This window comes from Dendrobates tinctorius, unplaced genomic scaffold (assembly GCF_039654945.1).
Source record: "Dendrobates tinctorius isolate UK_male_01 unplaced genomic scaffold, ASM3965494v1 ptg000001l, whole genome shotgun sequence".
Lineage (NCBI taxonomy): Eukaryota > Metazoa > Chordata > Amphibia > Anura > Dendrobatidae > Dendrobates > Dendrobates tinctorius.
Genome location: NW_027361669.1, coordinates 21848676 through 21873829, shown reverse-complemented (window position 1 = coordinate 21873829; position 25154 = coordinate 21848676). Strand labels below are relative to the sequence as shown.

The window sequence follows — 25154 nt, the reverse complement described above, 5'->3', positions numbered from 1 at the left end:
CAACCTGACAGAATTGGAGAGTATCAAGCAAGGAAGAAAGGCAGAGTATTCCCAATTCAAGGTGTGAAAAACTTGTTGCATCATTCCCAAGACGACTCATGGCTGTACTAGCTCAAAAGGTGCATCTACTAGATGAGAGATAATAGAGAGCGATGGCACTGGATCCGTCGCTGTCTGACTTTTCAACGCACACAAAAAAACATTACTTTGTCCGTTGTCTCCTGGCGACGGACAAAGATTTTCCGACGGATCCGTCGGATTAAATGTGTGGCCATCTGTCGCCAATACAAGTCTGAGAAAAAAAAACGGATCCAGCACAGTCATTTGCTGGATCCTTTTTTTGACAAAACAACGGATTATGACTGATGGGAAAAAACTGATGTGTGAAAGAGGCCTAACGAGAAATAAAAATGAACTTATTTGAATTTACCAAAAAGCTGTAATGAAACAAAGAGTGAAAAATTTAAAGGGGTCTGAATACTTTCCGTACCCACGGTATATACACGCACATACTTGAGAAGGGCTCCGTGGAACCTAAGCGTTGCTTGTTGCACATATGGCTTATTAAAAATCTCACTAGACTTTTTACATTCTCCCATTTTTGAGTGCCATCATCTGTTTTTTGGGGCTACAACCAGTGGACTGGCATGGTATAGTGCCCATCTGATCAGGCAGTACAGCAGGCTCTGGCATGGTATAGTGCCCATCTGATCAGGCAGTACAGCAGGCTCTGGCATGGTATAGTGCCCATATGATCAGGCAGCACAGCAGACACTGGCTTGGTATAGTGCCCATCTGATCAGGAAGCACAGCAGGCACTGGCTTGGTATAGTAGCCTTCTGGTCAGGCAGCACAGCAGACACTGGCATGGTATAGTGCCCATCTGATCAGGCAGCACAGCAGGCACTGGCTTGGTATAGTGCCCATCTGATCAGGCAGCACAGCAGGCACTGGCTTGGTATAGTGGCCATCTGGTCAGGCAGCACAGCAGACACTGGCATGGTATAGTGCCCATCTGGTCAGGCAGCCCTGCAGGCACTGGCTTGGTATAGTGCCCATCTGATCAGGCAGCACAGCAGACACTGGCTTGGTATAGTGCCCATCTGATCAGGAAGCACAGCAGGCACTGGCTTGGTATAGTGGCCATCTGGTCAGGCAGCACAGCAGACACTGGCATGGTATAGTGCCCATCTGATCAGGCAGTACAGCAGGAACTGGCTTGGTATAGTGTCCATCTGATCAGGCAGTACAGCAGGAACTGGCTTGGTATAGTGCCCATCTGATCAGGCAGCACAACAGGCACTGGCTTGGTATAGTGCCCATCTGATCAGGCAGCACAACAGGCACTGGCTTGGTATAGTGCCCATCTGATCAGGCAGCACAGCAGGCACTGGCTTGGTATAGTGCCCATCTGATCAGGCAGCACAGCAGGCACTGGCTTGGTATAGTGCCCATCTGATCAGGCAGCACAGCAGGCACTGGCTTGGTATAGTGCCCATCTGATCAGGCAGCACAGCAGGCACTGGCTTGGTATAGTGCCCATCTGATCAGGCAGCACAGCAGGCACTGGCTTGGTATAGTGCCCATCTGATCAGGCAGTAATGGCACCTGACAGTTCACATTTCATCAGGACAATAAACATCTGGACGGCTACAAGCCCCAGTCTGGCACAGCTCTGTGGAACTTGTAGTTCTCCGAGTCGCAGAACAGCCACAGGCTGTATGCATCACCTGCTAGGAACAATAGCATCTGCAGACAGCCCACGCCGGGGTCCTACCTGAAGGCATAGTCCTCTCGGGGGTCTCTACTCGGGGACAGCTGCCCGCTCCGCTTACTGAAAAGCTTCTGGAAGAGAGTCGGTGGCATATTGCAGGAAGCCCCGCTGCAGGCACACGCAGCCTGGCACGGCGCACCTAGCCCGAGCACTCCATCAGTGCACTGGTCATATGACTGCTCTGTCACCCGCGGCTGTCACATGGGAGGGGCGCACTACAACAATACACTACTCCCAGGATTGCCAGCCACTTCCTGGACCGCGAACCATAAGACCCGCTGTGATTGGTCAATTCATCAGACCCGCCCTGATTGGTCAATTCATCAGACATGCCTGATTCGACAATTCATCAGACCCGCCCTGATTGGATGAAAGGCAGGCAGTTGTTGCTGTTGTGTGAGGGGGCGCACGTGACGCCGTCAGAATCTGACTGCAGGGTTCTGAGGAGATTTGTTGTGCGTGGGTGACCTCAGGCAAATCTCCACTCAGTGGGGCACCCGTGACGCAGGGTGTGGTGTGTACAGGCGGAGGTTTACCGTGGCTGGCAGCTGAAGCGACCATACTGGAGAGCGCACCGAGCAGTTGTGCCGTGTTGTGTGGGAGAGCTCCAGCACTGTCTCGTTGGAAGGAAAGCCTCCAGCTACCAGTCTGCCATAAGGCATTTACAGGGGTGCATGGAAGGGTTAATCCGAAAACCGCCCCCACACACCGAAGAGGTGTAACCGATATGGTCAATGGGGGTCCGCCCGCGCGGGACACCAGGGGTCTAAAGAATGGGGCTCTGGAAGGTCCCCGGCTATAGTAGCCAGTGGCTGGGGGGTCCAGACAAGTGGCCACCTCTCCAGTCCACAGGGTATTTCATCGCTCCACCCTGCTGACCAGTGGGGTCTCAGCAGTGAGACACCCCCCCCCCCCCCATCAGAAAGTCACCCGTGCTTCGGAGAAGTGACCGCGTTCAATGTTAGGAATAACCTTTATGGACTGAGACGGATCATGTGAGGAGCGTATGTCGAGGCCTCACAGGGCCTTCTCTGCTCTGGGGGCCACAGTGTTAGATAAAACCTAGGGGGGCACATCACATGTCAGGAGTATGTGCCATAAATATTAAATGGAAGGGAGAAAGAGTAAGGACAAGGTGAGCACGACCATTATTGATGGAAATCTCAATGTTACTCAACACCAGCACAGACCAAGACGTAGGCATTAACAATGGGGAAAGAGAACTGGGGGTGGGATGTAACCTCATGGCCCCCTCGGGTAATTCCAGTTTAAATCTGAATGACATGGTTGCAGTCATACACCCAAAGTATCAGAGCCTTACACTTCTATAAGTTTGGGTTATAGAGAGCGACACAAATAGTAAAATTCCTATTGAAAACAATAATGGGAAGAAAATGCATGAACGCAAGCATGAAATAATACATAAAGGGTGATCGGAATAACCTGAGCAGGAGAGTCCCTAGGCTGTGCCCACAGTCCTCATCATAAATATAAGATGGTGGCAACTGAGGCGTCACCTCCCATAGTCATACTACAGAAGGGAGGCTTCTGGTGACTGAGGCTGGCAAAATTGTAAATGCAGCTCTGGAAATCAGAAGTACAAGGGAAATAAAGCAATGACTATACAGAGTGACTTAACCCCTTAGTGACGAAGCTAATTTTTACCTTTAACCAGGCCAAATTTTAGAAATCTGACCAGTGTCACATTATGTGGTAATATCTCGAACGCTTCATTGGATCCTACTGGTTCTAAGACTGTTTTCATGACATGTTGTACGTCATGATCGTGGTAAATTTTGGTCTATATAATTTTCGTATATTTCTGAAAATATCGAAAATCTGACAATTTGAAAATTTAGCAATTTTAAAACTATATTTTTATGCTCCCAAATATCAGCACATTTTTTAAACCATAATTTTAGTTTGTTAGAAGGGTTAAAAGTTGACCAGTGACTTCTCAATTTTCCAACAAAATTTACAAAACCGTTTTTTAGGCACCACATCACATTTGAAGTGACTTTGAGGGACCTACCGTATATGACAGAAAATACCCAAAAGTGACGCCATTCTAAAAACTGCACCCCTCAAGGTGCTCCAAACTACATTCAAGAAGTTTATTATCCCTTCAGGTGCTTCACAGGAATTAATGGAATATGGAAGGAAAAGATTTTTTTTTTTTTTTTCACAAAAATTTTGCTTTAGCCCCAAATTTTTTACTTTCACAAGGATAGCAGGAGAAAATAGACTTCCAAGATTGGTTGGGCAATTTCTCATGAGTATACCGGTACCCCATATGTGGTGGAAAACTGTTTTGGCGCAGGGCTCAGAAGGGAAGGAACGCCGTTTAACTTTTTGAATGCAAAAATGTCTGGAATCGATTCTAGACGCCATGTCACTTTTGGAGAGCCCCTGATGTGCCTAAAATGTGGAAACCCCCCACAAGTGACCCGATTTTGGAAACTACACCCCTCAAGGATGTTATCCAGGTGTGCAGTGAGGATTTTTAACCCAAAGGTACTACACAGAATTTGAAAACATTAGGTCATCATATTGAATATTTCGTCATTAGTGTTGAGCACAAATTCTCGCTACTCAAGTTTGTATCGGGGTGCTGCAGTATGCACCAAGTACTGCGGGTACTTGAGTGACCCCGATGCAAATTGGAGTAGTCATATCGCCATCATTTTAAAAAACAAAGAAACAATCCCAGTGCTAATCTTAACACCCAACCATAACCCTAGCCTAACCCTAATGGCAAAGAATGAAAGAAATAAAAAGAGATAAAAAAAGTAATCTGACTAAGGGGATGACATACTAATTGTTGGCTTTTGATCACTATGATATGATCTAGCACAGTGATCAAAATGAACCAATTGTAAAAATACCTGCTGTTGTCGGGTGTGGCTGGCAGATCTCGACTGCGTTATTTTTTTTTTTTTCAGGAAGAGAGAGACAGATGTTTTTAATAGCTGGCACACTTCTTTTTTTTTTACGTGATTGCTGTTATTTATTGAACAATGGCGATCGCTTGATTGGGGACTGGAAAAACTGACCCTAGTCATTGTTCTCCAGGGTCTTAGCGACCCCAGATCACTGAAACCCTGCAGATTTTACGACCCCGGAGGGCACCTTACCATATTCCTAATCGCCGTTTTAAATTAGGGAGTAAATTGCCTTAACTGACGCTGTTTTGATGCGTATCGGCCGCCATTAAAGGGTTAAAAGAAATTTGTCACCAGGTTTTTATCATCTTATCTGAGAGCAGCATAATATAGGGGAAGAGACCTTGATGTGTCACTTACTGGGCTACTTGCTGTAGTTTTGAAAAATTACTTTTATGAGGAGATTCTTTAGAGTAATAGTCAACCTGCTGCCATGTAGTCCTCCATATTTGTGAGGTCTATATAACCCCGCCGCCACCACTGGTTGGCAGCTTCCTACCTATGCATAGTGTGCACAAAAGCTGCTAATCAAAAAGAACCTCAGAGCCTTCGTAAAGTAGTCACTTGTCTTCCAACCGGATACATTATGTCTTTACTCTCCCTGATTAACAGCCAAAGCAAAAACTTCAAATCTTAGTTGAAAATGGAGGGAACACCATAGGGATAACAATCTTCCACCGCAAGTACATTTATGATTCCACTTTCACATTTCTTCAGGACTCCTTATTTTTCTAGACATGTGCTCGTGGACTCCAGAGCTCCAGAAAATGTTATGGATTTTTCTTTAGCCAACACGCTAAACCTTCTCTACAGTCACCCTTGAGATTCAGATCTGCTTTTTGCACCAAAATTCTAAATGGCTTATTCATTACCTTACCAAGATGGTGTTACTTCAAGAGGGAATTCTTCATTTTGAAGACATTTCTTTTTTAGTTCTTCAGTTCATTTATGACTTTTGTGAAGAAGCATTCACCCATGATTGATTGGTCAGCATACCAGATCGCCCAGTGGGTGCCATCCACTTCTAAATGTTGCATTAAAGTTTTTTCTTTTCCTTTCACTGGTTGTTGATTTATTAAAGTCTTAATGTTTGTATGAATGGAAGAAACATTGTTTACATTTTAGGGAAATTCCTATACCCATTAGTAAATGTGAGACTAATATTTTCAAATTCTCTAATATTTTATTTACATAAGATTTTATCACTGCTGCAGTTTTACTTAGTGTTCATGATTGATCCATGTGTCTTCATTCTTTAACCTTCGTCAGGCTGCATAACTTTACAACGTTAACAGGCTGCAGAGGTACAATTGTACCTTCATATATACCTCCACTGTAGGAAGACTTTCTCCTTTACTTGGTTTCAGAAACTAAAGTTCATTCAGCTACAAATGCTATGCTGATATCTATTGGCCAGTGTTGTTACTGCTCACTTATGTTGCTGTCAATTAAATTGATTCAAACTGGGAGTGGCTTCTACTTCTCTTCCTGCCTCCCTCCTCTCAGTAGCCATTTTGCTGTTCATCTCATTGCTGTGAGCACACACATTTCTAGGCTTGTGAAGTCTTCAATTTCTTGGATGCGAAGGTAGGAAAGTCTCACAGCATCTAACAGCCAGTTATACCTTCATTCGCCTTATGTGGGGACAGAACAGTCAGAAATTGTCTTTGAGCCTGGACTTGGCTTACATATATTTTGTATGAAACTTATCACTATAGGTATGATTTTTATCCGAAAAATGGATAATAATTAGTATCTACATATTGTTTTACGATGTTTTACTTATATTCAGCACAAAATAAAGATGGTGGCTCTGTTACAATTTTCCTATTGGTCGAAAAAACAGTCGAAGATGGAATGAAAATTCTGAAACCGTATACGGTTTACATAATATATAAATGACATTTATAAATAATTATCACTAGAAATAATTTACTTTTTTATCTGCACTTTAGAATCGAGTTTCATTCTACTTGCCACGTGTTACTGAACTAAATTACGAAGCCAAAATTCATCTACCAAGTCATCATGAGTGATAGTGATGCTGGATCTAGTTTCCGCCATAATCCAAGAAAACGTGTTTGCAGGTTAGTATCATTTTGTGAAAAGCCAATAATGTAGTATTGTGTAGTATTTCGGAAAATTATTTATTTTTCATTTTTCCATATTTACAGATTTACGTCTGACGAAATAATGCGAATGCTAGAAGAATCTGATTCTGAGCATGAGGAAGAACCATATGTTGCATCTGATGATGAAAACTATGTACCACAAGTGGATGTTACTGAAGAAGATTCAGACATTGACCAAGAAATGGTCATAGAGCAGGAAAAAGAATATGACTAGTGTTGAGCGATACCGTTCGAAACCCAAAAATATCGTATCGGATGGTATCGCCCGATACGAAAAAAATATCGGGTATCGCCAATTCCGATACCGGAAGTCCCATTCAAGTCAATGGGACTTCCGGTATCGGAATTAAAAAAAGGCCTTTATTTCCTTGTTGGCTAATTCTACATAATTGAAAACAAATAGGAATCATGTAGAATGTATTGTGGGAGGTGGAGGAGACATTAAAAGCATAGTGGTTTATTCAAATCACATGGCATAGCATTAATTCCAATTTTTTTTATTCAAGACGTTCGGAGTTAAAAAGATATTAACTATGTTAACTTTTTTCTATTTAGTCAGATATGTATGTTTCACAACTTCCATGCTCTTCACCTTCTTTTGTACTTCTCCCACACTTTCTCCTTCATGATCCGCAGCAGTAGCATTTTTTTCATCAACTTTTTCTTCACCTTATTCATCTTCTTCTTCACCTTCTTCCCATTAATTTTTTTTTTTCCATTCTTCATATTCTTCTTATTCAGCTATTATTAATTTTCATATGCTATTTCTTCATCTTCCTATTCTTCTTTTTCTTCATTTTCTTATGGCGACAGGCATTCCTGTAGTACTTATCTATAAAAGTTATAAGATTACACCTTACGTTCTGCCTGTCACAAAAGATTTACAACAGGATTTGTCCGCGTTCAGTTTGGCCTGCAGCAGCAGGCATTTTCCAGGGGCACCACGAGGAGGAACGGACTCACCCCCATTTACTGCTTAGTCTTCTTCTGCTTATAATTTTGATTTCTTCTATGCTGATTTTTAGCCTTATGCTTAATGTTCTTCTGCTTTCTGTTCTTCTGCTTCTTGTTCTTCTGTCTTTTGTTCTGTATCTTGGTGGTTGTCTTCATGTTCTTTGTCCTCTTGGTCTTATTATTTAGGGTCATATTTCTGGTCTTCTTTGGTGTGGTCTTCAGGGTCGTCATCATCAGGGTCGTCGTCATGGAGATCAATAAGGATTACCAAAGACAATTTCAAAAAGCTTGATCTTGGAAATGTAGCAGAAGGTACGAGAAGGCTGAGAAACTGGCGAGAACCAGCAGACAGTGCTGGCACCCGGATGGGTAGCAGAAGGAACAAGAGCCAATGGCACTACCGAGGACCAACTGACGGTGCTGGACCACGGTTACTAAGCAGAAGGTACCTGTGTTAAAAAGCACTACCAAGGACCAGCTGACGGTGCTGGACCTCGGATACCGAGATGGAGGCACCTAGGCCAAAGGCTGTGGCGAGAACCAGCAGACAGTGCTGGCACCCGGATGGGTATCAGAAGGAACAAGAGCCAATGGCACTACCGAGGACCAACTGACGGTGCTGGACCACGGTTACTAAGCAGAAGGTACCTGTGCTAAAAAGCACTACCAAGGACCAGCTGACGGTGCTGGACCTCGGATACCGAGATGGAGGCACCTAGGCCAAAGGCTGTGGCGAGAACCAGCAGACAGTGCTGGCACCCGGATGGGTAGCAGAAGGAACAAGAGCCAATGGCACTACCGAGGACCAACTGACGGTGCTGGACCACGGTTACTAAGCAGAAGGTACCTGTGCTAAAAAGCACTACCAAGGACCAGCTGACGGTGCTGGACCTCGGATACCGAGATGGAGGCACCTAGGCCAAAGGCTGTGGCGAGAACCAGCAGACAGTGCTGGCACCTGGATGGGTAGCAGAAGGAACAAGAGCCAATGGCACTACCGAGGACCAACTGACGGTGCTGGACCACGGTTACTAAGCAGAAGGTACCTGTGCTAAAAAGCACTACCAAGGACCAGCTGACGGTGCTGGACCTCGGATACCGAGATGGAGGCACCTAGGCCAAAGGCTCTGGCGAGAACCAGCAGACAGTGCTGGAACCCGGGTGCGTAGCAGAAGGTACCCATTGAAAGCAAAGTAGCCAGGCCGCAAGCCGGCCGCAGTTACCGAAATCCACAGTCCTACAGGGGGTCCCTATCCCATTGGCACTACGGATCCAGCCTTCAGTGCCAGTTCCCGCAGCCCACATAGGAGTCACCTAAACTGCAGGCACCGTAGAGTCGGCTAACCCGGCCGCAAGACGACAGGACAACGGATTGGTGGCATAGTGACCTTGACACTACCCGGAAACAGCAGGCGTGCTGGAACCAGGCTGGGCAACAGGGAGTCCCCGTGCCAAAGACACTGCCGAGCACCAACTGGCGTTGTTGGAGCCCAGGGACAATCATGGTGCAGGCCGAGGCCTACTAGGAGCGAAGTGTAAAGCAGAGGTATTTTGACTTTGGAGGGAGCAGGACACTTTGCCCTCCACACAGCAGGGGATCAGCTGACGTTACTGACCCCCACTTTCACATGAACGAGTGTGTTTTTCTGTGTGGACAGCACTTCTGAGCACCATCTAGCATTGTTGGAACCCAGGGACAATCGTGGTGCAGGCCGAGGCCTACTAGGAGCCAGGTGTAAAGCTGAGGTATTTTGACTTTGGAGGGAGCAGGACACTTTGCCCTCCACACAGCAGGGGATCAGCTGACGTTACTGACCCCCACTTTCACATGAACGAGTGTGTTTTTCTGTGTGGACTGCACTTCCGAGCACCAACTAGCGTTGTTGGAGCCCAGGGAGAACCAGGGTGCAGGCCGAGGCCTACTTGGTGGCAGTTTTAGATTGTTTGTAGGCTACAACAGACTGTCAACGTGCTCCAATTAGGCATCTGTCTCCACTCTGTTTCCAGGATTTCACGTGACTACCAACACCGCCAGTTTATGCGTACAGTAGCCGTCTGCCCAATCCACACGTGTTGCTGTGTTACTGGGATTCTGTAATGTCAGCAGATCCCCTGATGTGTGTCTGCCACTGTCTCCTGCTCTGTCCACATTCCCACCGCTTGCAGTGGGAAGGTGGACAGCGCAGGAGACAGTGGCGGACACATATTGGGGGATCTGCTGACGTAACAGAACCCCAGGAACACGTGTGGAATGCGTGGACGGCAACTGTGAGCAGGAACAGGCGGTGTTGGAGGTCAGGGGAAATACTAGAGACAGAGTGGAGACAGAGGCCAAATCAGAGAATGTTTAAATCTGAAGTAGTTACAATTTGGAGGCAGCAGCAGTTTGCCCTCCACACAGCAGGGGATCAGCTGACGTTACTGAACCCCACTTTCACATGAACGAGTGTGTTTTTCTGTGTGGACAGCACTTCTGAGCACCAACTAGCATTGTTGGAACGCAGGGACAATCATGGTGCATGCCGAGGCCTACTAGGAGCGAGGTGTAAAGCAGAGGTATTTTGACTTTGGAGGGAGCAGGACACTTTGCCCTCCACACAGCAGGGGATCAGCTGACGTTACTGAACCCCACTTTCACATGAACGAGTGTGTTTTTCTGTGTGGACAGCACTTCCGAGCACCAACTAGCGTTGTTGGAGCCCAGGGAGAACCAGGGTGCAGGCCGAGGCCTACTAGGAGCCAGGTGTAAAGCTGAGGTATTTTGACTTTGGAGGGAGCAGGACACTTTGCCCTCCAAACAGCAGGGGATCAGCTGACGTTACCGAACCCCACTTTCACATGAACGAGTGTGTTTTTCTGTGTGGACAGCACTTCCGAGCACCAACTAGCGTTGTTGGAGCCCAGGGAGAACCAGGGTGCAGGCCGAGGCCTACTTGGTGGCAGTTTTAGATTGTTTGTAGGCTACAACAGACTGTCAACGTGCTCCAATTAGGCATCTGTCTCCACTCTGTTTCCAGGATTTCACGTGACTACCAACACCGCCAGTTTATGCGTACAGTAGCCGTCTGCCCAATCCACACGTGTTGCTGTGTTACTGGGATTCTGTAATGTCAGCAGATCCCCTGATGTGTGTCTGCCACTGTCTCCTGCTCTGTCCACATTCCCACCGCTTGCAGTGGGAAGGTGGACAGCGCAGGAGACAGTGGCGGACACATATTGGGGGATCTGCTGACGTAACAGAACCCCAGGAACACGTGTGGAATGCGTGGACGGCAACTGTGAGCAGGAACAGGCGGTGTTGGAGGTCAGGGGAAATACTAGAGACAGAGTGGAGACAGAGGCCAAATCAGAGAATGTTTAAATCTGAAGTAGTTACAATTTGGAGGCAGCAGCAGTTTGCCCTCCACACAGCAGGGGATCAGCTGACGTTACTGAACCCCACTTTCACATGAACGAGTGTGTTTTTCTGTGTGGACAGCACTTCCGAGCACCAACTAGCATTGTTGGAACGCAGGGACAATCATGGTGCATGCCGAGGCCTACTAGGAGCGAGGTGTAAAGCAGAGGTATTTTGACTTTGGAGGGAGCAGGACACTTTGCCCTCCAAACAGCAGGGGATCAGCTGACGTTACCGAACCCCACTTTCACATGAACGAGTGTGTTTTTCTGTGTGGACAGCACTTCCGAGCACCAACTAGCGTTGTTGGAGCCCAGGGAGAACCAGGGTGCAGGCCGAGGCCTACTAGGAGCCAGGTGTAAAGCTGAGGTATTTTGACTTTGGAGGGAGCAGGACACTTTGCCCTCCACACAGCAGGGGATCAGCTGACGTTACTGAACCCCACTTTCACATGAACGAGTGTGTTTTTCTGTGTGGACAGCACTTCCGAGCACCAACTAGCGTTGTTGGAGCCCAGGGACAATCATGGTGCAGGCCGAGGCCTACTAGGAGCCAGGTGTAAAGCTGAGGTATTTTGACTTTGGAGGGAGCAGGACACTTTGCCCTCCACACAGCAGGGGATCAGCTGACGTTACCGAACCCCACTTTCACATGAACGAGTGTGTTTTTCTGTGTGGACAGCACTTCCGAGCACCAACTAGCGTTGTTGGAGCCCAGGGAGAACCAGGGTGCAGGCCGAGGCCTACTTGGTGGAAGTTTTAGATTGTTTGTAGGCTACAACAGACTGTCAACGTGCTCCAATTAGGCATCTGTCTCCACTCTGTTTCCAGGATTTCACGTGACTACCAACACCGCCAGTTTATGCGTACAGTAGCCGTCTGCCCAATCCACACGTGTTGCTGTGTTACTGGGATTCTGTAATGTCAGCAGATCCCCTGATGTGTGTCTGCCACTGTCTCCTGCTCTGTCCACATTCCCACCGCTTGCAGTGGGAAGGTGGACAGCGCAGGAGACAGTGGCGGACACATATTGGGGGATCTGCTGACGTAACAGAACCCCAGTAACACAGGAACACGTGTGGAATGCGTGGACGGCAACTGTGAGCAGGAACTGGCGGTGTTGGAGGTCAGGGGAAATACTAGAGACAGAGTGGAGACAGAGAATGTTTAAATCTGAAGTAGTTACAATTTGGAGGCAGCAGCAGTTTGCCCTCCACACAGCAGGGGATCAGCTGACGTTACCGAACCCCACTTACATATGAGCGAGTGTTTTGTCTGTGCGGACAGCACTTCCGAGCACCAACTAGCGTTGTCGGAGCCCAGGGAAAATGAGGTAGTAGGCCGAGGCCTACTTGGAGCCAGGTGTAAATCTGAGGTTGTTTGACTGTGGAGGGAGCAGGACACTTTGCCATACACACAGCAGGGGATCAGCTGACGTTACCGAACCCCACTTACACATGAGCGAGTGTTTTGTCTGTGCGGACAGCACTTCTGAGCACCAACTGGCGGTGTCGGAGCCCAGGGAAAATCAGGTAGTAGGCCGAGGCCTACTTGGTGGCAGTTTGCGATTGTTTCTAGACTACTACTAACTGTCAACGTAATCCAATTAGGCCTCTGTCTTCACTCTGTTTCGAGTATTTCCGCTGGCTTCCAACCACGCCAGTTGCTGCTCTGAAATGCCGTCTGCACAACCCACACTTGTTCCTGTGTTACTGGGGTTCTGTAACAGCAGCTTCTCCCTAGAGGTGAGTCAGGCAATGTCTCCTGCTCTGTCCACATTTCCACTACAAGTAGTGGGAATGTAGACAAAGCAGGAGACATTGCCGTGCTCAACTCTGGAGATGAGCTGATGTTACAGGACCCAGGTACCACAGGATCAAGTGTGGATTGTGCAGACGGCACTTGAGAGCAGAAACAGGCGGTGTTGTAGGCCGGAGGAAATACTCAAAACAGAGTGGAGACAGAGGGCAAATCAGAGAACATATTAAATCAGAGGTAGTCAGAAGTTGTAGGCAGCAGGAGAGTTTGCCGTTCACACAGCAGGGGATCAGCTGACATTACCGAACCCCACTTACACATGAGCGAGTGTTTTGTCTGTGCGGACAGCACTTCTGAGCAACAACGGGCGTTGCTGTAGCCCAGGAAATAAAGTTCAGGTCATAGAAACATGAACACAACAGGAGACCTGGATCCTGTTGCCAGCCAATTATTTATTCTGGAAGAGGACTGGCAAATTCAGGTGAGATCCAGGCCTTGTTCATTTTCACAAAAGTAAGCCGGTCAACATTATCGGCGGATAGTCGCGTGCGACGGTCTGTTACCACACCACCTGCAGCACTAAAGACACGTTCCAATAATACACTGGCAGCAGGGCAAGCCAGCACCTCCAATGCATACTGGCTAAGCTCTGGCCATGTATCCAGCTTAGAGACCCAATACTTGAACGGGGAAGAGCCGTCTAGGAGAACACTAACAGGGCACTACAAGTAGTCTGTCACCATCTGACGGAAACGTTGCCTCCTGCTGACTGGAGCCGTCTGTGATGGTGTAGCCGTCTGTGATGGTGTAGCCGTTTGTGGCGGTCCCACAAAACTTTTCCACATTTGGGCCATACTGGCCTTGCCTTGTCCTGCGGCACTGCCTCTGCTACCTCTTTGTTCAGAGCTTCCTCCACTGCCTCTACCCACATGGCTGCTTTGAAAAGCACTACCAGCAACACTTGTGGGGGGAATGGAGAACATGATGGCCTGCACAAGTGTTTCTTGGTACTCCCGCATTTTTCGCTCCCGGTTCAACTGTGGTATGAGGCTTTGTAAGTTGTCCCGGTAGAGAGGATCTAGGAGGGTGTACACCCAATAATCAGCCGTGTGGAGAATGTTGGCGATGCGGCGGTCATTTAACAAGCACTGCAGCATGAAATCAACCATGTGCTGCAGACTGCCAACTGGACCGGAAACGCTGTCCCCAGCTTGAGGCAGCATCTCTGCCTGCTCAGCATCACCCCACCCTCGCTGTACACACTGACTACTAGAGCCTTGTGTACCTCCCTCCTCTGGAGAGATGTGTTCCTCCTCCATTGACTCCTCGTCATCCTCCTCACTAAGTGTCCCCTGCCTGGGCCTTTGTGTGGAAGCACGTTGCGCAGACTTGCCAGAAACAGATGGCATTTCTGACTGCTCATCCTCGACCTCTTCAAAAACCTCAGTGCTTGTAAGGTTTTTTGAAGCAGACAGATGAGGGGGACAGTCATGCTGATTAGTGCATCATCTGCACTGGCCATCCGCGTGGAGTCATCGAAGGCACGCAAAACTTGGCAGATGTCCCTCATAGTGGCCCACTCAGTGGTGGTGAAGTGTGTCCGGCGCACAGTGCGACTTGTTTGCGCCTGATGCAGCTGGTCCTCCATTACTGCTGCCTGCTGCTCACACAACCGCTCCAACATATGTAACGTTGAATTCCACCTGGTGGGGAGGTCAGATATGATGCGATGTTCTGGCAGGCGGAATCGGCGTTGCAGAGATGCAATGCGCGATCTTTCCATGCTGGAACGCCGCAAGTGAGCACACTCTAGGCGAACCTTGTGCAGCAGTGCATCAAGATCCGGATAGTCCCTCAAAAAGCTCTGCACGACCAAATTGAACACATGTGCCAGACATGGTATGTGAGTGAGGTTGCCTAGGCCCAGAGCTGCCACTAGATTTCGGCCATTGTCACTCACTACCAAACCTGGCTGGAGATAAGCTGGCACAAACCACACATCGCTCTCCTGCTTGATGGCATTCCAGAGCTCCTGTGCTGTGTGGCTCCGACTCCCCAAAGAAATTAATTTAAGGACGGCCTGTTGACGTTTGGCCACACCTGTGCTCATATCTGGCCTAACAGGCTCACGCAGTGCTGATTCCGAGGAACTAGAGTAGGAGGAGGACTCAATATGTACAGACTGCATTCCTGCAATCCTTGGAGTTGGCAGAATACGTACAGAGCCACTCTCCAGATCTGTACCTGGCTCCACAACATTGACCCAATGGGCAGTGAGGGAAAGGTATCGTCCCTGTCCATGGCTACTGGTCCACGCATCGGTGGTCAGGTGGACCTTGCTACTGACGGCATTTAGTAGCGCATTTTTAATTTTTCCCTCCACATGCTTTTGCAGGGCAGGGACAGCTTGCCTGCTGAAATAAAAGCGGCTGGGCACATTGTATTGTGGAACTGCCAATGACATAAAGTTCCGGAATGTGTCAGTCTCCACCAGCCTGAATGACAGCATCTCAAGGGCCAGTAGTTTGGCAATGCCGGCATTCAGAGCCAGTGCTCGGGGATGGTTTGCCGAGTATGGCCGCTTTTTCTCCCATGCCTGTGCTACCGATTGCTGGTGAGTGGCCTGGGAGGGTGCTGATGACTGCGAACGTGGTTCAGTGGGTGGAATTTCACTGGGTCTCTGGACAACAGTGGCAGTGGTTCTTCCATGGCGTTCCAGTGAGGAAGCCGAACCAGCTGTGTGTGAGCTGGAGGAAGAGGCCCCAACACGAGCTGAAGAGGTGGTAGGTGCTGCTGAAGGTTGGCCTACATCTTCAGTGTGTCTGTGTAACTCCACCTCGTGCTTGGTACGCACATGTTTCCACATATTTGTGGTATTGAGGTTGCTCACATTTTTCCCTCATTTCACTTTCTGATGACACAGCTTGCATTTGACAAAGCAAATGTCATCTGCAACTGTGTCAGAAAAAGACCACGCACTGCAAGTCCTGGGAGCGCCCGTTTTGTGTTTAGGAAGAGGATTGCTCCTCACGGGTGCCAAAGTGGAGGCAACAGGCAACCAAGTCTGCCCCCGCCCTCTCCCTCCTCTTTTGGCCGTTCGGGGAATCTCTTCCTCAGAGCTGCTCCCACCACCTTCCTGTGGCTGACGCCATGATGGGTCAAGGACCTCATCATCTCCACTCCCCTCTTCAAGCACTGGCTGGTCCTGGGTTGTCTCGCCAGCACCGTACGCACCAGAAATTGGCAACTGAGTCTCATCATCATCTGATGCATACTGAGGTGTGCTGACCATAGGCACTAGCCCACCCGCCTCTTCAGATTTAGAGGGACAAAGCAGTTGCGCATCACTGCATACTCCCTCTTCTTCACGCTCTAGAATGCTGCTTGGCTGGCCACCTCTTTCCAAGCCAACAGATTCTGAGAACAGAAGTAAAGATTGAGATGGCTCCTGTCCAGGGCTCTCAGACTGCCTGGGCAATTTGGCAGGTGGTGAAGAGACAGATGGTTGCTCTTCAGTGCTCTGGCCTTGGGAGGATGCGGAAGACATTGAAGTGGATGCGTTAGCTGCCATCCATCCGACAACGGCTTCAATTTGTTCGTCACGCAGCAGTGGGTTACGGCGAGGTCCTACAAAGCTGCGCATGAAGGACTGTTGCCTGGTAAAAGTGGGGGATGCCGGGTCACTGGTGGCCGCAGTAGATACCGAATCCCCACGTCCTCTCCCTGCTGAAACTCCACGGCCACGACCACGTGCCTTACTCCCTGCCTTCTTCATCTTGGTAGACTGATAAAGATAGGCAGAAAAGTAAAAAAGGGGTGGCTTAGTGTTCTTATTCCTGAACACCTGCTAACCAGTATAAGAAACACTAATTTGGCTAAGAGTGTGTGTACTACACTTTAATATGATCTAATGTGGCCTAGACAACTGTAAAGTGGAGTGTTTGGTGAACTTTATTTCCTTTTTTTTTTTGGGTGGGGGGAAAGGAAAGGATGTGACCAAAGTTTGAAAGCTATAGTATCACAAACTTTTTGGAGCAATTACAATGCAACCTACAATTTAATTGATGAGGCTCCAAAAAATAGGGTGATACTAGCCTGGCTGGCCCTGAAGGGCACAAGCCAGCAAAAAGGCTCCTCTATCTAATCCTATATAGTGTTTGCAACCAACCAATGACAATGGATGCGGTTGGAAGCACACAAATATAGGAGCAAAAATCTGGCTAAATTTGCTGCAAAAAAAGGACTATGTATGAGGCAGTGACGCACGCTGAGCGGACTACAGCTAGCGGTGGCTGTAGAACACACTGCAACGTGAGCTGCACTCACACACAGAGAGACCTATCAGACAGCCAAAAACAGTGCAGAGAAATGGGCTATAGCACTGAAAGGCTGCTGAAAGGTTCCGCTGTCCACTCCTTTAGTGTTTGCAACCAACGTATATGGATACGTATGGAAGCACACTATACAGGAGAAAAAAAAAGCAGCAATAAAAGAAAAATGTGTATGAGGCAGAGACACACGCTGGCCGGCCTACAAGCAGACGTGCCTGCAGGACACACTACACAGCGTGGGTCTGCACTCACACAGCCCTTGCAGACAGCTGTGAAAACAGCGCTGCTAGGGAAAAGCAAGCTACAGTGGTGGTTTATGTAGCCTGGATAAAGCACAATATTGTTTTTAGAATCGCTATTTCTAACTGTCCCTCACAGTCTTCAACAGCAGCCTGTCCCTAACTGAATTCACAGCAGAGTGACCAGAAATGACGGCTGCAGCGCTTTTTATAGTGCATCATGACATCATTTCAGCAGCCAATCACAGCCATGCCAGTAGTTAACATGCCTACATGCCTAACAGGATATGCCCACACTTCTGAGGATCCCCATTGGCTGAATCAAATCGAGCGGGCTCCTAGCATTATGGGAACTTCCGATTCCGGTATTCGATATGAAAAAAGTATCGGAACTAAGTATCGGAATTCCGATACAGCTAATATCGGCCGATACCCGATACTTGCGGTATCGGAATGCTCAACACTAAATATGACTCAGACGAAAGTGTTGAGGATGAGTCTGTGCCTCAAAGTGCAGGCGACATTTGGACTGCTAAGGATAAAACTCAATGGTGTAGTGATCCACTGCCAAATGCACAAACAAAATCTCGTAATGTCCTACGACAAAGAGGTGGCCCTGCTGCAATCAGCAACCTGTATACAGCAAAAGAGATATTCAAGTCAATCATGACTCCCGAGATGTGTGACATCATATTGCAAGAAATGAATCGAAAGGCCAAGAGAGTTTGTGATGCTTACAACAAACTGGTACAACGTTTTCCTGATTCTTCTGAACGGCCACCACAAAAAACATTCAAGAAATTTACTGAAACTGAACTCCATGCATTTTTGGGCATACTGATTGCTGCTGGTGTACACAGAGACAACAAAGAGAATCTGGAGGAAATGTGGAATGTTGATGCTCTGCCTCTTATACGTGCAGCCATGTCGTGACCGCTTCAAGATGATACTCAGATTTATCAGATTTGACAGCGAAAATACACGTGCACGCAGAACATGTGCAAACAGATAAAGCTGCACCAATACGGGACATCTGGACAATGCTGAACAGAAATCTGAAGAGAGCCTACAAGCCATATAATTGTATCACCGTCGACAAGCAATTATTTCCATTTAGAGGCCATACTAAATTTACCCAGTATATACCTTCAAAACCAGCTAAATATGGCATAAAGATTTTCTGGGCTTGTGACTCGTCAAACGCCTACCCATTACAAGGTCAGCTCTACACTGGGAAACCAACTGATGGTCCTCGACAAGTAATCATTGGTGAACGAACAGTATTGGACCTAGTGAGCTCGTATAAAGGCTCTGGAAGAAATGTCACCACCGATAACTTCTTTACAACCATGGAACTAGCTAAGGTATTGAACTCCTGGAACATGACACTAGTTGGTACAGTGAGAAAAAACAAAAGGTTCCTACCTAGCAACATGCAGCCTGCCAAAGAAAGGCCTGTAAACTCAACAAATTTTGCCTACAATCATGATGCAACAGTCTGTTCATATGTACCAAAGAAGAACAAATCAGTCGTGCTTCTATCATCTATGCACATGACGGGAGAAGTTGAAGAGACACTAGCAGCCAAGCCAGAGATAATAAAATACTACAACAAAAGGCGGAGTTGATGTTATGGATAAAATGTTGGGAGAGTACACTGTGAAACGACGAACATTACGTTGGCCTCTGGCATTTTTCTACAATATGATTGACGTCACTGGGTTTACATCCTACATCATCTACAGAGAACATAATCCAAGCTTCAGGACAAAGGATCAACGAAGAAAGTTCCTGAAAGATCTCGCAAATCAGCTGTGTATGCCTGCAATTGAAGATCGTAGTACAAACCGAATGATGGTGAGAAACCATTTTCTTCGAGGTGCAGTAGAAATGGTGCTTGGACGATGCATTCTGGTAGCATCGCAGGCAGCAGCTGGCCCTCAAATACCTCATGGTAGTCGTGGACCCTCCCCTGTTGTTGGTAGTTGCTATGTCTGCTGAGACCTGAGGCGAAAACAACGTAAGACTAGAAAGTCTTGTGTGGTTTGTGTGAAACCCATTTGCGATGAACACTCGGTAGCAAAGACAACATGCATTACTTGCGAAGAAAATCAATAAAAATAGTTTCTTACATTTTCTTTTATAATGTAAATGAACAGTTTTTTTACTTGTTTATAATAATAAAATAGCATTATCATTAAAAAAAATATTCTTTTTTCCGTGCATTATCTTCATTCAAAATATATATGAGGGTACATTTGTACCTATGCAGCTTGTTATGGATGCAAAAATATCTCGACCCCTTATCTCGGAAGGGGGTGGAGATATTTTATTGAAATTTGGCCAATATATTCTGGACCAAAACTGAAAATATGTCATGAAATTTCAGCCCTCTACGGCTTTTCGAAAAAAAGTTATTGCAATTTTAAAACGGAATAGGTACAATTGTACCTACTCAGCCGGACGAAGGTTAATAAGTGTAAGGCTATGTGCCCATGTTGCGTTTTTCAAGCAGATTTTCCTGAGCAGAAACGCATACCCTTGCTAGTAAATGCGTTTGCCGTTTTTAACGTGTTTTTCCATGCGTTTTTTTAAGCGTTTTTGAGCCCAAATAAAGTTGGTTATAAAAAAGAAAAGGCTACTATGGGGTCATTTCCTTTTCCATCCCCTTTTCTCCATTTATGCATTCATGCACATGTAATCGAAGTGCATGTATCAAAGTACGAGGCAGTTATAGCATGGCAGTTAGACAGGGCTGGAGACAGGTAAGACATTTATATACATCTACTCCGTGTACATTTGGAGTACAACAAATATATACCATATGCATTTGTGTAAATTATATCCTGGCCACTGCATTCACACACATCCACCACCCTGGCATTAACTCTCTACACGCCATCCATATTGGCCCCTCGCTCCTTTCCTCTCCTATGTATAGCACTCACGCTCTTTTCACATTGTTAAATTGCACAGATCCAGTCAGTCCCACCATTCAACATAAGAGACGCTCTCACAAATCACTTAACCATCTGCTCACTCTTTCTATCCTCCTAGTTGCAGGAGACATTGCTCCCAACCCTGGTCCCTCATGTTATAGAAAGTCAAACCCCCCAACTGCTACAGTCGGAAACCCCTCTAATCTTATTAACATTCCCTGCATGCCATCTGTCTCTCTTAATTGTGCACTTTGGAATTCTCGCTCAGTGTGTAACAAAATCTTCATTCATAACTTTTTCCTTTCTAATTCTCTTAACCTCCTGGCTCTTACTGAAACCTGGATCCAGCAGTCAGACACTACCGCTGCTGCTGCTCTTTCATACGGGGGACAACACTTCTCTCATACCCCAAGATCAGACAATAGAGCAGGTGGAGGCGTTGGTCTGCTCCTATCACCAAAATGTACCTTTCAGGTTATCCCTCAACTACCCTCACTAGTCTTCCCTTCTTTTGAGGTCCATGCCGTCAGACTCTACACCCCCTTCTCCATGCGAGTGGCAGTGGTGTATCGTCCTCCCGGCCCCTCCCATCAGTTCCTGGGTCATTTTGCCACTTGGCTTCCACATTTTCTCTCCTGTGAGATCCCTACCCTCATCATGGGAGATTTCAATATCCCCATTGCTCTTCCCCTCTCCCCATCTGCTACTCACCTTTTATCTCTAACCTCCTCATTTGGCCTTTCGCAGCTTACTAATTCTCCAAAGAATGAAGACGGAAACTCCCTTGATTTTGTCTTCTCTCGGCTTTGTGCAGTGGATGATTTTGCAAACTCCCCTCTCCTGCTATCTGACCACAATCTTCTTTCATTCTCTATCAAGAACTGCCAGGCTGCTCAGGTCACCCCCACTGTCCATACTTATAGAAACATACAGGCCATTAACACCCAGAAACTTATGAAGAACTTGCAGTCTTCATTGGCCCCTATCTCCTCCCTCTCATGTCCTTATTCTGCATTGAAGCATTACAATGAAACACTTCAAAGTGCCCTGGATGAATTTGCACCCCCTATAAATAGAACACCACAACACAGACGGCTACAACCCTGGCACATCCTGTAAACACGTTTCCTGCAGCGGTGCTCCAGGTGCGCCGAACGTCTGTGGAGAAAATCCAATCTACAAGAAGATTTCATCCATTATAAGTTTATGCTTAGAACATACAACACTGCCCTTCACCTCTCCAAACAAACCTATTTCAACACCCTCATCACCTCACTGTCCAATAACCCGAAACGTCTCTGACACTTTTCATTCTCTACTCAACACAAGAATACAGGCCCCAACCACGGAGCTCCAAGCTGATGATCTGGCCAATTACTTCAAGGATATAATTGACCAGATCCGTCAGGAAATGATCTCCCAATCACCTCATACCATGCACTATCCTCCCCCCCCCACTGCATCTAGCTCACTTACACCAGTGACCCATTTCCGTCACATCTCCTCCAGTCCCTTTCCCCTGCTGTCACCCCTCACCTAACTAAAATATTTAATCTCTCTCTTTCTTCTGGTATCTTTCCCTCATTTAAGCATGCCATCATACATCCACTACTTTAAAAACCATCCCTCGACCAAAACTGTGCCGCTAACTATAGACCTGTCTCTAATCTTCCCTTCATCTCTAAACTCCTGGAACGCCGGGTCCACTCCCGTCTTATCCGCTATCTCTTTGATAACTCTCCTCTTGACCCTCTCCAATCCGGTTTCCGCTCTTTACACTCTACTGAAACTGCCATCACTAATGTCTCCATTGATCTACTAACAGCTAAATCAAATGGTCATTACTCCATGCTAATTCTCTTGGATCTCTCTGCAGCATTCGTCACTATGGGTCATCAGCTCCTCCTCACTATGCTCCGTTCCATTGGCCTCAAGGACACCGTTCTCTCCTGGTTCTCCTCCTATCTCTCTGACCGCTCCTTTAATGTATCTTTTGCCGGTTCCTCCTCTCACCTTCCCCTTACTGTTGGGGTTCCTCAAGGATCGGTTCTAGGCCCCCTCCTCTTCTCCTTGAACACTGCCCCTATTGGTCAAACAATCAGTAGATTTGGTTTCCAGTACCATCTCTTTGCTGATGACACCCAATTATACGCTTCTTCTCCTGACCACGCCAGCCTTTCTAGAAAACACCGGCGATTGTCTAAACGCTGAGTTTAGCATCATGTCCTCACTATATCTGAAACTGAACCTGTCAAAGACTGAACTCCTTGTGTTTCCTCCCTCTACTAATGTACCTATACTCGACATTGCCATTTCTGTGTGTGGTTCCACTATTACTCCCCAGCAACATGCCCGCTGTCTTGGGGTCATACTTGACTCCGAGCTTTCCTTTGCCCCCCACATTCGATCACTGGCTCGCTCTTGTCATCTGCACCTCAAAAACATTTCTAGAATTCGACCTTTTCTTACTTTTGAAAAAAGAGAAGAGAAGCCAGCGTTGCCAAGGTCAGAACGCATAACATAAAGTGCATATGCACATAACATCAAACTGTATTCAAAATGAGATATTTAAGGCAATCTCATGTGGGGGGTCCTACTCTACGTTTTTAATAAACACTGTGCCATTACGGCCTCCTAGATAAATTAAAAGCAAGACCACTTTAAGTGCAATCCGTACCTGAGCATTTCTGGATCGCTCCCATGATGCCAGAAAAGGCAAGTGCTGATGAAGGCCAACCAGGTCTGAATGCAGACGTGTCAGGTTTAGCCTCCACACATTGCCCGACCAGCAAACATAGATGAAGGGCAATGCAGGTTCAGATACAGGTGCACAATTAAATAAAGCTTGGGGCAGGGTGGGGCTGCTGTGTATGTGTGCACAGCAGCCTAGATCCATCACAGTGAACACAGAAAAAATGGCGAACACAACCCAGCGCGCACAGCAACAGTGGTGGTCAGCCACATACCAATATACAAAATACAGTTAGATGTTATGTGCATATGCACTTTATGTTATGCATTCTGACCTTGGCAACGCTGGCTTCTCTTCTCTTTTTTTGTATATTGGTATGTGGCTGACCACCACTGTTGCCGTGCGCGCTGGGTTGTGTTCGCCATTTTTTCTGTGTTCAATGTGATGGATCTAGGCTGCTGTGCACACATACACAGCAGCCCCACCCTGCCCCAAGCTTTATTTAATTGTGCACCTGTATCTGAACCTGCATTGCCCTTCATCTATGTTTGCTGGTCGGGCAATGTGGAGGCTAAACCTGACACGTCTGCATTCAGACCTGGTTGGCCTTCATCCGCACTTGCCTTTTCTGGCATCATGGGAGCGATCCAGAAATGCTCAGGTACGGATTGCACTTAAAGTGGTCTTGCTTTTAATGTATCTAGGAGGCCGTAATGGCACAGTGTTTATTAAAAACGTAGAGTTGAACCCCCCACATGAGATTGCCTTGGCGCGGCGGGGTGGCTCAATTGAATTGATCAATTTTTTTGCTAAATATCTCATTTTGAATACAGTTAGATGTTATGTGCATATGCACTTTATGTTATGCGTACTGACCTTGGCAACGCTGGCTTCTCTTCTCTTTTTTTCTTACTTTTGACTCCGCAAAAACTCTTACTGTTTCTCTTGTTCATTCTCGTCTCGACTATTGTAACTCTTTTCTAATTGGTCTCCCTCTTACCAAACTCTCTCCTCTCCAATTTGTCTTGAATGCTGCAGCCAGGATCATATTCCTCACCAATCGTTACACCGATGCCTCTACCTTGTGCCAGTCATTACACTGGCTACCCATCCACTCCAGAATTCAGTATAAACTTATTACCCTCACCCACAAAGCCCTCCATGACTCAGCACCACCCTACATCTCCTCCCTTGTTTCAGTATACCACCCTACCCGCGCCCTCCGTTCTGCTGATGACCTGAGGTTAGCATCCTCAATAATCAGAACCTCCCACTCCCGTCTCCAAGACTTTACACGTGCTGCGCCAATTCTTTGGAATGCACTTCCCAGGTCAATACGATTAGTCCCCAATCCCCACAATTTTAAGCGTGCCCTGAAAACGCATTTATTCAGACTGGTCTACCGCCTCAACACATTAACCTAATTTATCCCTGGGTGGCACAGTCAAAATTTTTACCATAACTAGGTTCCCCGCATCATGTTCCCACATGCTTTATGCATCCATTAGCCCTCTGTGTCTGTACTGTTACACACTTAACATTATGGCTGGTCCAATCAATCAGGGCAATTGTTACCACCCACCTTTCGTGTCTACCTCTTTCCTCATAGACTAAGATTACGAGCAGGGCCCTCATTCCTCTTGGTATTTGTTATAATCTATGTGATTATTGTTATGCTGTAATGTCTACTGTCTGTACAAATATCCTCTGAAATGTAAAGTGCTGCGGAATATGTCAGTGCTATAGAAATAACATTTATTATTATTATTATTATTATTATTTTGTTTTCTGGCTGTTTTCAAAATGCCTCACGTGCAGCAGCAGCAAAGAAAACTTGCAGATTTTGCCGCTGACTTTATTACTGAATCTGCTACTGCCCCCATACTGCTGCCAGCCAGTGCCGCCATACTGCTGCCAGCCACTGCCCTCATACTGATGCCAGCCACTGCCGCCATAATGCTGCAAGCTAGTGCGCCCATACTACTGCCAGCCAGTGC

The 25154-nt window shown here is 47.0% G+C and overlaps 1 protein-coding gene across 2 annotated transcripts in view; it reads right to left on the bottom strand.

Moving 5' to 3' along the window:
• The window catches only part of FNIP1 (folliculin interacting protein 1), a 124596-nt gene extending 122556 nt beyond the window's left edge, over nt 1-2040 (bottom strand). For both annotated transcript variants that reach the window (XM_073571309.1, XM_073571380.1), the window contains exon 1: nt 1778-2040. In XM_073571309.1, the coding sequence (XP_073427410.1) occupies nt 1778-1866 (89 nt within the window). In that variant the 5' untranslated portion in view covers nt 1867-2040. The remainder of the gene's footprint in view (nt 1-1777) is intronic.
• Nucleotides 2041-25154: the final 23114 nt, after the last annotated feature.